The 12,586-nt window shown below is 42.1% G+C and overlaps 1 protein-coding gene across 2 annotated transcripts in view; it reads right to left on the bottom strand.

The window, feature by feature from the left end:
* The window catches only part of LOC101163132 (polypeptide N-acetylgalactosaminyltransferase 18), a 262,834-nt gene that overhangs the window by 27,530 nt on the left and 222,718 nt on the right, over positions 1-12,586 (bottom strand). The window contains exon 10 of one of the 2 annotated variants that reach the window (XM_023955408.1): positions 4,757-4,921. In XM_023955408.1, coding sequence (XP_023811176.1) covers positions 4,757-4,921 — 165 coding nt within the window. Of the gene's footprint in view, positions 1-4,756; positions 4,925-12,586 lie in introns of both variants that reach the window. The other variant, XM_023955406.1, reaches the window with a different exon arrangement.

Raw genomic sequence — 12,586 nt, 5'->3', positions numbered from 1 at the left:
TGTGAACATAACTAGAGGCAGACCATAACAGCTCACATTCTACAGCTGATCAGCCGGTATTTACACTGAGGATGGACAATAACAACCTCACAGGAGGGGGTTAAAGATGGGATACGGGCAGAGGTGAAGGCTCTCAACGTCAGCTTCTTAAGAAGAAAGGGTTTTAGATCAGGAGCTGTTCTAGAAAGTGTCACACACTTCAGGAACTCAGAGTATTTGATGTTCTGCAAATAAACTGTACAGGAAGCTGGTGTGTTTTACAGAAAGGGGTAAAAATGCACTCAAGTTTATGATGGTCATATCTTTAGAAAAAGTCAGATGACTCATCAAAGTTGATTTAGTGACTTAATGGGAACTGAACTTCATCACATCATTGCTCCTCCTCCTCAACTCTCATGTGTGGTATCTGGCTCCTCACACTGGGCTTCAGTTTGTAGCTGAAATGGATCAGTAGTATTGGCAGCTGCTAAAATGAGCTAATCTGTGTTGGCTTTTACATTTTACGCATCCTGCTGCAGTCAGCTGCTTAGGAGGCAAAAAAGCAGCAGCCTTCACTAATGATTTTCCTGCATTTGTTAGAGCTGAGGCAGGCTTAAGTTCCATTCTGCTGGGCCAGGTTGGGATCTCCTGACTGGAGATGTACCACACAAGCCTTGCCCTCCAGTCTGTACTCAGCTTTTCTTTTCGGACTGCACAGTCACGTGTCTGTTATGAAGGCCAGAGCCATAACAGGGAAACAGATGGATGGATTTGAAAACTGGGAATACTGTTAGCAGGTTGCTTTCCCACCCAGTCCTTCCTGTCTGGATAAAATCAGCTGAGCTTTGGACAGCAGAAAATCCAGTCCCACCAAAAGATGTCTGGGAAAAATACAATTTCATTTATCTGTTGTGTGGCAATAATATTAAATAGTATTTAGGATTATACCACTTTTGTCTAGTTAATTTAGCTGAATCCATGTCCTTTACTATATCTAATTCAATAGGTTAATGTGACCATTATGCTCTTAGATTTGGTTATGTGAGTAATTTTTACTTTTTTTTAAATTTTTGATCTTGTTTTATTTTGAGTGGATCCTGTCAGTCACAGCAGGTTTAGGTGGCAAATCATCTACAGTTGTCTTGATTTAAGTTAATGATCCTCAGAGTATATAAGCATCTAAGTGGCTGGATAGCTCAAATATTGCTAGAATTTTTTTTTTTTTGCACCACTAATGTTAGCTTGAGGTTGTGAGGGGCTCTAAGCTAACGGGAGAGTAGACAAAGAAATAATGGGATATGATGAGCGAAGGTTTATTCCCCACCTACAGGCTCTGATAATGGCTCTGACCATTCAGCTCTTTCCAGGCCTCAACTGGACATAATTGTTTTAAAAAATGGAAAAAAGAAGTTGCATTTTAATGATTGTGAACAGGTGTTGGGATTTGGTCTAAATTTGAAAATGCAATCCCAACATTTTTACAATAAACTGAGCTGGTCTGCCTGTAGATCTTCCATACTGGCCCAAAAAAAAGAGCAAGAAGAGCGGCATAGAAAGCAGATGTAAGAAGAATAAAGTCAATTTTATCAACACCCTTCTGCTTGTAAAAATATGACTACTTTTTTTTCTTTATATAATCCTCTCCCTTATCTTTGTCTCTCTGTTTCACTCCCTTTTAATTGCTGCTCCCTCTGGTTAAAGCTTATCTAAGTTTTCAGAAAGATCTACTAATCAATAATTAAAAATCAGAGACTCCCTGCCTCAGATGAAATATCGCCCTTTTTTCTTGATATTTTAAAGCATTGACCTAAAGATTTGTTCTCCCTCTCTGCCTTTCTGTGGTGCTCTTTTGCCTGTCTGCCTTCATGCAGCTCCACCTGAGCTCTGACTTTCAGTCAAGCCCGGCTGTTCTCTGACAAACGCCTGCAGGCGTCATAATCAGGGAGAGGACTCTCATGATTATTTGGAATTTGCGATGATGGCTGTTCGATATTGTAGGTCAAAGCTTGAGCTTAAAGAGTTACTTGAATTTTAATATGTTGAATTAAGACAGTCGCTGCAGGTGAAGGTGCAGTTTTCCTTTGCATTTTGAGAACTTCTGTTCAAATCCAAACTAAGGTAGATTTTTGAGGGAGTTCCTGCAGATTTTTTCTGACAGTTGATTTGAGGCCCCGTCATCACACATCTTGTAGAAAAAAAGGACTCACTTATTTTCTACTTTCTTTTGAGTGTTCAAGTTAGAATGCATCCTTTTTTTCCCCCACTTTTTACAAAGACACTGCAAAGGTTAAGCTGTTCGTTTTACAAACTCTAAATAGATTTAACTGAGCATATGGTCACAGCTATAATGGCTTAATAAATAACACCAGTGAATTAAAAAAGACATTAAAAAAACACCAATGCTGGAGATAGATTTGACTTGAATGTCCCTGGAACAAGGAAAATAACAAACAACATAAAGGCATCACAGGTGATCTGGCCAAACACCTTAACTTGGGTTAAAAGAGGGAGGCTTTTATTTTTCAGTATCCATGCAAACCTTTTCACTTTTGGACTAATTGTTTATTGAGTATTCAGTTTTATTTTTTCATTCATACCACCTAAAATAAAAGCCAAATTTAACTCATATTCCATTAAATAGATAGATGCTGGAGCCCACCAAGATACTTAAAGGTGGTTTTCACCCTGGACAGTCCATCACAGGGCCACAGAGCTTTTAGATAAGAGACAAACAATCACAGATAATCATTCACACTTGAGAGACAACTTAGAAAAACCTATAAAGCATGTTTGATTGGTTGGCTAGATAGCAGAAGGTTTACAGTCCCCCTGTGACAATTTTTTAAAATAAAAATGTTCCCAGTGGTGTTCTAATTAGGATTATGACGTTTTTAACCAAAGTCCCACAACCTAAATGTCTAAAAAAAACACATTTTGTGTTTATCTGAAGCCTGCGTTTTCAAAATCTCCTCTGCGTGGGCGTGGCCATTGGTGCTAAGCTGAGTAGCTCGGCCCTCAATCCCCCCTTTCTGCAAGCTGTTTTTTTTATTTGATGCTAGCACATGCGGATTGATTTTACTTGCACTGGCTTCCTTTCACACTCCTACAATATGCTTCAAACTGATGAATTGGTGATTCTTCATTGTCACTTGGTGTGAATGTGATTATGTGACCCCGCAACAGATCAGCATGGAGTCCATGTCCTGCCTTTGCCCAGCAGTAGCTGAGATAGGCTCCAGCAACCCCATAACCCTGAAAAGGATTAAGCGGGGTTTGAAGATGCTGGATAGATGAGAAAGGTTTGAAGCTGAAAGTCCATTTTATATTTCCCTCTCCGCATTGGTTTACATTTGTTTAACGTTGTGATTTTATGCCGAGACATTTTCAACCCGAGGTGTAACTGGAGTCACAGTTTAGGAAAATGGCATTGTGGCACATTAACAGATCACAGCAGAACCGTGCAGCACTAGACTACTCCGAACTGTAAATTGGATCACCTGTGCAGGCCTCAGCACAGTTCATTTAAGGATATCCGAGCACAGAACGGATCTCGGCAGACAAACAAACCGGACTTTGTGGGGAAACTGTCTCTGGTTTGGGGTAGACTATCTGTTGTTGTATGCATTATTTGAGTAAAGTTGTTCATTCAAGCAAATTTTTGACATCATTATTGTTACTTACTAATCTGAGTCTTATGCCTGTATATTACTTTTCCTTTTCATATTTGCATGTCTAAGTTGTTTTTTTAAAAGGTTTTTGAAGTCATTTAGTTTGTCAGTTTTCACAAAAATGTTATATTGGATAGCTGGAGGGAAAAAAAGAAATAAAAAACTCACATGTCACCCAGATCACATGAAACGTGGGTCCGACCAAAAGTCCTGAAAAACATCTTGTTTTTACGATGAAATGACCGTTTGTTATGGTAAATGCTAGGAAACTACTCAGGCTGTATTATGCAATCTTTCTGCATATTTTTGATCTTTCCCATTGATAAAGAATGAATGTGACCTGAGGCATAATCAGAAACTGTTTGGCATTTCCACTGCAGTGATCTACTTTTTTGCATGTTAATACAACTCACATTTCATCTGCTCTTTCAGAAAACTAGCTGTAATTCCTAGTTGGAGCCTGATTTGACTCCTTCAAACTTTTTCATAGAGAAAATTGAGTTTTCTCTTTAAAAAACCCACAGGGGTGTTTCTACAGGGTTTCATCTCTGCCTTTTGACATGAATTGGAAGTAAGATTTCTGAATCTGCCTGCTGCTAATTAGAAGCTGCTTCCATTGCAAGGAGATACTGGGGGAAGTGCAGAGCGAGGTGAGGCGGCTTTGCTCTCTGGAAGTATTGGCTGTAGTGTTGGCCTTAATCACGGAGAAGACGCTTACTCAATTAAAATTTTTGAAGAAAAACAGCTTTGATAGTGAAAACTGCCTTAATAAACACAGATGCTTGATGACTGTGGTGTCATATTCTTGCCAAATACCTGCCTGTCAATAGAAAAGGAAAGAATCCAAATGTGCAAAACTCATCATCTAACTGAGGCAGATGCCCTTCTGCCATGCATGTTGCATAAAATACATGAAGAGTGATCCATGCTCTGACAAACTTGTAGAGGTGGACTGAGTCAGACACAAAGAAGGACGCTTGAATCCCACACAATCATTAAGAATAGCACAACACAACCCCCAGAGTCAGCTGTCTGCAGAACACCAACACGAACAATTCATTAAGGAGGATGAAGACTCAGGTTTTTCTCCGTTCTTTAGCAGTTCTTACCTGGGTGAATGTCCAGGTGAGCTTCATGTGCTTGGTAGCTGCATAGCTGCACTCCAGGAGCCTGGGTCTGCTGTTCACATCTACCAGACACTTGTTGTCGTCATCGTCGATGGTTGGACTCAACACACCCAGATGAAGCTGCTGGGAGCTGGTGTAGTACACGTTCTGCTAGGGGAGAGAAGAAGAAAGAACTGAGTTCAGTTTAAAAAGTACATCTGCAGATGAAAACTGAAAGCGTGGGAGCTTTAAAAAAATCTTAGTTGGTGATCCAGTTTCATTTTTATCTCTCAGTTGTGCCTTTTTCGGGACAAAAGGTTGGAAGTATGCAGGATGAAATTGAAAACCAAATAGACCAATCTCTCTGTTTTCAGACACGCAGCTCAAGTTCTGTCTCTGTTCCCACAGAACCCCCTCCTTTGACTGGAATGAGCCCCATTTCAGCACCACACCTTCAACATGACAGGACTGTACATGTTGATCGATGGTGTTATGATTCGTCAGGAAGATCAATCTTTAAAAAGAGCTACTTCTAAACCCCTGTCACTCAGAACCCCTGCTAGGGTTTCTGCATCGACCAGGCATGAAGAGATTTCTACAGAGGGGTTCACTTACTCTCCACATATTCTTTATGTCTCTTGGAACCACTAGGAAATGATTTGAACCTGATTTGAACCCTAAAAATGAAAAAACACTGAGACAAAGTTACACAACTAGAAATTTGTATTACATTTGTAAACAAAAATATTGATTTCAGTTCAAGTGTCGGAAATTGAACACAGAACAACAAATTTAGGAGGCAAAGTAAATATGTATTAACCCTTTTACACCAGGGATGTTGCCGGTGACACCTCTATAACACACATTCTTTGACATAAATCTTTGACCGTTTATCACCACGAAACAGCTGATTCTGATGTGCAGAAACTCCTATTGGCTTTGCATCAATGTGCAACATTTTATGAAGGCAAACTGCTGCATAGCGGCCCAAAACTGTTTTTTTTAGCCACAGAATCCCCTGATTAAACAGTTTACTACTGTGCTGTGTTGCCTATCAGCACAGGGCTGCTCTTCTCTGCCTTAAAATCCACTGGAAATTCGTTAATCACATAAATGGTTGAAGAGTTACGGTAGTCAATAGTACGGTGGCCCTGAAGTACAAATCACTCGCTACAACAACATTTTTAAGATCACGACAATTAAAAAAAAAATTAAGTTAAAAAGCAGTATTACATTTTAAAAAACAAAACAACATTTCAGAAACCGAAACTTAAAAAACAAAAATTATATTTTTTTTCAGAAAAGAAAATGAAATAACAAATTAAACTCATTTCAGACGACTAAATTAATTTCCAGAAAACAAAATGAAATGTTCAAAAATGAAAAACATTTATAAAACTGAAAGAGGTAGGTACTATACGTGTTATGGGGTGGAAGGGAGAGTACCCAGGCGCAGTGAGGATGAGGAGGCAGGAGATTTGCAGGGAAACCGGAGCTTTAATATAACTAAAGACACAAAACCAAAACCAATGCATACGGCAGGATAGAAACTTGAAACACACTAAACTCTAAACCAGGGAACAACACAATATGGAGCAGCACAGGAGGAAGGGAATGACAAGACTTAAATACATACAAGGAAACAAGACACAGGTGGAAACACTCAGGACTGACGGGGAAAGGTAAAACTCGAAACAACAAAACAGGAAATACTACAAAATAAAACAGGAAGTAACTCAAACCTAAACAGAAAAATAAGGAAACAAACAAAGAGGCAAAGAAACTGAAAACCGTTACAATTGACCTTTTTCGCAAAAACCGGAAACACGTCAGCAACGTGTAAACTTAGTTCCGGTTTGTGCTTCGCTGGCGGAGAATGGCAGAGCCTAGAGTGTTTTCGAAGAGTCTGAGTTGTGTTCCGAAGGTCATCAGCGCCGATGTGATGAATAGTGTGAAGATGCATTCGTCCACTAAAGGAAACAAATTGGACAAGGGATATAATTTCGTCCACGAAGAGTTTATCCACCATTACCAAGGTAAGCTTCAGCTAGCTTAGCCATAGCCGCATCACCGGTAACTCTGTGTGTTTGTTTACGTCAACTGTAAATCCTGGTGTTATTTGTAATATAAGGTATAACACATCGCAGTGAATATGTTGTGTGTATGTTTAAGTGAAAAGGCATGAGATTAACATAACACCCAAAAATTTGGTGAAGCTGTAAATAAGAAATGTTAAGTTGCCCGTTTGCGTCTTCATTCTTTTTGCTGCGCCTGCGGCACTTTCTTCACTTACTATTAGTATTATTTTTCTGAAAGTAGGGTGACCAGACGTCCTCTTTTCCTGGACATGTTCTCTTTTTTGATACTTATATAATAAAATAACATTGAACATAGATGAAATGCAATCATATTTGCTTCATGTATGCAGCTCTGAACACCAATTACTCTCGATGAAATATCTCACAAACTCACTTCACTCCTATTTTTTACTAACTCAAATCTGGTCACCCTACTGACAGTTATAGTTTCGTGTTACATTGATGTAGCAACATAAGTATGTCTTAATTGTAACCTATTTAATTTATTGTGGTTAGATATCACTGGATGGATGCAGAAAGTTCCAACCTGAAAGCTTTCTCCTGCAGTTGTGCGGCTGCTAAAGGATTCTGCAATGACATCCTTTTGCCATCCTGTTCCAGACCGCACATTATTCACAGCTGGGTCTGCAGGCTGTTTCACCCCCCCTGGCCTGCACGAGTGGCTTGCAAAGATGGCACAGACCAAGAGCACAGGTGGGTTTGTGATCAAATTATCATTATGATTTAAGAATGGATGTGTATCCATAACAACTATAAATTATTATAAAAACACCCCCAGTAGTGACTACAGACTGTAATTGCTTTTTGCCTTTTATTTATAAGGGAATCCATCCTGAACCGGTTAGTGAGCTGGTGGTGCAAAAGCCCAAAACAGTTGGCAGAGACGGTCTGAGCTCCACACTGTACAAGGCATATACAGGGGATTCATTTAACTGTGTGTTGCTTTGTGAGAGCAAGTTACGTTTTTTTGCTTGATGTTATGACTAACCAAATTATGGTTACAGCAGATATAATGAATTAAATTTAAATGTAGTTATGCACTTATGTCTAACTTTTGTGTGTTGTGTTTCTCTTGTGTAGGACCACAGCTAGATCCATATATGATGGCATCTGGAAGCAGATTATGCCAGGTGCAGCCCCAACCTCTCATGGCTGTGTTGGATGGGGTTTCTGAGATGGAATGAAAGAGAACTTGGATAGATATTATAGCAAATGCATGAATGCATACCTTAAATTACACTTATCCTGTCTTTAACAATCAGTTCAGCCTTCTGTCTTACTGTTGATGATCTGTAATGTTCTTTTTTATTGTAAATCTTTGATGTTATTTGTGTTGTGATTAATCAGTTGTTGTTACGCATACCAAAAGATTAAATGAGGCACAATTTTGACCAAAATTGTTTTATTTGTTCATCTAATTTTTTTGTGAAGTCAAAGTCACATTTCAACAGAAAAATATTACGAATATAACAATTGTATTTAATTAGATTTTAAGAATATGTGGAAACACAAACTTTTTCCATACTATTTGCACATTATACATTATTTACATACCAAACATTAATTCACTCTTCAACACAAAAAAGTCCTTGACAATTTGCCAAAACACGGCATTTAAGCCAGATCTGATTTACACTGCCCATCAGTGTGAGCGGCATGAGAGAGTCCCTGATGTGAAAGGACTTTATCCTACCGATCACTCTTTCCACCATAATTCTGAGGCGGGTAATGGCTTGGGTTTGTTCTGTTTCCTCGTTGCTGATGAAGCTGAAAGCTTAAAAGGTGGAATGATGATCTTAGATCCATTGTCAGTAAGGAGGTCTTCAATGAGGAACTCTTTGTCCGCCATGACATCGTCTCCTGGGTCCAGCAAAGGAACTTGGCTTCTAAGTCATGGATGTAATCCAAAGTCTCATCCAGAGCACCTGGAAAGATATAGAAATTAAAAATCAGTCTTAATATATTTATTCTACCTTTTAACACAACACAGTAATCATGTTTTGAAAAGTATGTTAAGTATTTAATTACAAATACGTTTCATTTATTTTTGTTAATGACAAAATACCCAAAATTAATTAAATACATGTAATTAAAATAGGTGAGAGCGTGAACAGCTTTTATTATAAACATTCATTTGTTCAGGTAGAAATACATTTATCCAATAACGTTACACATAGTTGACTAACGTTAACTAAACACATTATGAACAACCTTACCTGCAGGTGGGTGTGTCACGTAGTCGTGATCCATCTTTACTGCCTTAGCTTAGCCACCGTGTCGCTAGCTTCACAGCACAGCTGCATAGACTGACGTTTGAGGTTCTGTCATATACTGACTCCCTTCTCCAAGGAGCAGTAAAGTTTTTCCAAGGGAAAATACTCGGGACGACACCACTCTTCAGGCGACGAACGACGCAGCCGCACCACATCCGGAGCGAAATGCCGGCAGCAGACGGTGCTTCCTGTGTTTACATGAAAACTATGCCCTTCATCTCTTCGGATCGCCTGTATCCATTTGGGTTTCAGGTTTGGATCCACAGGAAAATAATGAAATGAGAGGCCGGGCTGTTTTTGGTTGGAAGACGAACAGCCTGGAACACAACAGAAACTGCAACTCTTCGACTCTGCCATTCTTCATATGTGCCGCTATGCTAACAGGAAGTTGTTTTACACGTCATTGACGTATTTCCGGTCGAAAAATGCGGAAGTGTGAAAAAGGTCTATGGGACAGCGCTGATTGGATGATGACATTTGTCCTTCATTTAAACTGAAAGTTATTTTAAATGAAGCGATGCTGGATTTTATCGTTCAAACAACAATGTCCCATAAGAATCCACATATTTCCCATAACACAGGAACTAAAGCTCCGGTGTTAAAGGATTACAATAAATAGGTTTTTAGAGAACATTCTTAAAAATATTAAATATCTCTTTAAAATCTAGTTTATGCTTTGAAAGCAAATAAAGGGAATTCTTTGTGTTGGCGAGTGAAAACATTTCACTTTAATTTGAAAATATTGCAATGATCCCGCTCACTGCAAGGCAGGCAGTGAGTTTTCTGTTCTTTCAGTTTTGAGGGTTTGTTAAACCTTTAGTTGGAGTTTTTGTTGGGTTGTAAGTGAAGACTTTACACACACAAATGTTTTGGTGCTTCAGCTGCCTGCAGCCAGGGTTCACAGGTGATCTGGGGCTCCTGATCCTCAGAGACTTGAGTTTTTACTATGTTAAACACATTTTTTGTGCCTAATGGTATTGTGAAGCATTTACATATTGAGAATTACATCCCGGAAATACAAAAATGCAGAGGATGCTTCCACTGTCTGCTCAAAGTTAACAAACATATTTCACTCTTTTTAATAGACGAGAGCAAAAAACTGCAAATACTCATCCATTTCATAAAAGTACAGCCTGGCACTAACCTACATTCACAAAGGCTGTTATTAGCAATTAGCCACAAGAGGCGGGGGTGGGGGATGGAGGAGTTACTGTAAATAGGCCTATTTCTGAATGCTAAATGTGTTTACCTCACCTGTAAAATTTGCTCAAAAACATCTACAGCCTCTTGTGTAAATCAAAGAGGATGAAAACTGCATGAGGAGAGAAAAAACATCCAGAGGCAAGAGATGAGAAAATCCAATTCTGGGTAAATATTAGCTAACAATGCTTTGCAAACCTGGTGTAAATAAAAAGAGGGTAATAAATGCAGAAGTTGGCCTACTTTTGAAGGCCCAGCACATCCGATCGAGACACGCACCTTAAGAAGTCAAAAAAATGAAGGCCATTGGCGGTTTCCCCGGCCGGTTGGCTGCCTCGGTCCCGTCAAGGCCTGACCAGAGCTCTTCTAGGGCCGGCGTTTGGGGGTGGGGGCCTGGGCTTGCTCCGGGGGGGGGCCGGCGCTTTCTGGCTCCTCTCTCTCTGTGTGGGGGGGGTGGTGCTGGGCCTGGGGTGTCGGCGCCTCCGGGGGTGGGGCCCCTGGGCTGGGTGGGCCTGGCCCCCTTGCTTGGGGAGGGGGGGGGACAGCTGTTTGACCACCGGGGGACAGTTTATCAGCTGTCCCCAACTTACCCCCTTCCTCATATAACCTCATAATAGGGTGAGGGGGTGGGGGGCTTAGCCTGCTATGAGCCTTGGGGGGGGTTTACTAGGCAGTGGCCCCCCTCCTATGGTTGCCGTATGGAGTGGGCCCCCCCTCTTTCGGTTTTATTTGCTCCTTAGACATTTAGGGCCCTTGGTAGGGGGGGTGCTTGGACATCACTGCCAGCAAGCAGCAGATGTCCTCCTAGCACCCTACCCGCCAATTTTAACCGCACCTTAGACATTTAGGGCCCCTTGGTGGGGAGGGTGGGGGGACGTCACTGTGAGTAATCAGGAGATGTCCCCTTAGTGCCCTACCCGCCAATTTTAACTGCACCCCCCTTAGTACACACACCCCTCCCCCCTCAATATATACATCCCAACATAAACACACACACATGCACACACACACCCTCGCAAACACACATACACGCACACACATTTTGCAAGGAAGGTGGGACCTGGGTCCATCTGTCCCCTGCCTCTTCCCTGGTGGGGGGTACGGGGCCCTTTGCAACGGCGGCCGTGTCCCCGGGGTGCCGGCTTCCTGGGCCCGGCGGTGCTCTCTCCGCGCGGTGAGGGGGTTCACATTACATCTGAGCCGGGGGTGTTCGTGTCCCTGGGGGGTGGGTTCTGGTCCTTGCTCCTGAGTGCTGGGCCCCGCCAAATTTCCAACTGTGGCCTAGCCTGGTCGGGCCATATTTACAACACCCCTTGTGGGCCCTCTTTTTTTCCCCGGGGTTCCCCCCTCCTGGGCGGGGGCGGCGGGCCCCCTGCCTCGCTCCTCCCTGGACCAACCGTGGGCCGGGCGGATGGCTGCCTGGAGTGCGGAGCGGGTCTCCCTTGAGGGGGGTCCTGGCTCGTACCTGGGGTTGGGGGATGCCCGGAACTCCTGGGTGGTGGTGGGGTGCTCGTTTGGGGCTGTGGGTGTCCTTCTCCGGTGGGGCCCTGCGTTGGGTTCTCCCGGCGCGTTCTCCTGGCCTGGGTGACGGGCTTGGTCGCCCGGGCGGCGGTTGTTCCCTGCCAGTTCCCGTGTGGCGTTGGGGGGATTCCGGCTGCCGCTGCTGCTGCGGTGGGGGTCTTGGGGTGGGGATGGCTGGGCACTCTCCCTCCTTCTTTTCACGTTCCACCATCCATTTTAGAAGAACATAAACACTCACCTGAGCACTGGTGTTAGCTCACCTTTGCACTAACAGTTTGCATGACTGAATGACTGAAATATTTCACACTAGTTGGTTTTAAGGCATAAGTATGCGTGTGAACACTATCTGTTTTGTGTACATGTCGACAGGTGGACATTTTTGCAGCTAGCAGGTGTGTTTATAACATTTGAGTGTGTGTGTGGACGGGCCCCGCCCTTTTTGTACTGCATTTGAACCTTACCATAATGATTAACAACCAGTAAACTTGTTGCTGTATGCTGCTTCATGGTCTTATCCCCCTTCCCCTCTTATTATCACCCCCCTACCCCCCTCTCTCTAGCGTCCCTCTCTCTTCTTCCCCTCTTTCCTTTTCCGCCCGGTCCAACACCAAAGATTTTCAGACATGATTGAAATTAATAAAGTTTGGCCTCAATTACAAAAGGGGTTTATTCAGTCATACCTTTGGTTTGTCTGAAGATTAATAACCCCTCTTGTTAAAGCAAAATATGTCCAACACAAG

The sequence above is a fragment of the Oryzias latipes genome, chromosome 6 (assembly GCF_002234675.1).
Source record: "Oryzias latipes chromosome 6, ASM223467v1".
Lineage (NCBI taxonomy): Eukaryota > Metazoa > Chordata > Actinopteri > Beloniformes > Adrianichthyidae > Oryzias > Oryzias latipes.
The sequence above is the reverse complement of the archived record's forward strand: the minus strand, read 5'-3'. Positions and strand labels throughout refer to the sequence as shown.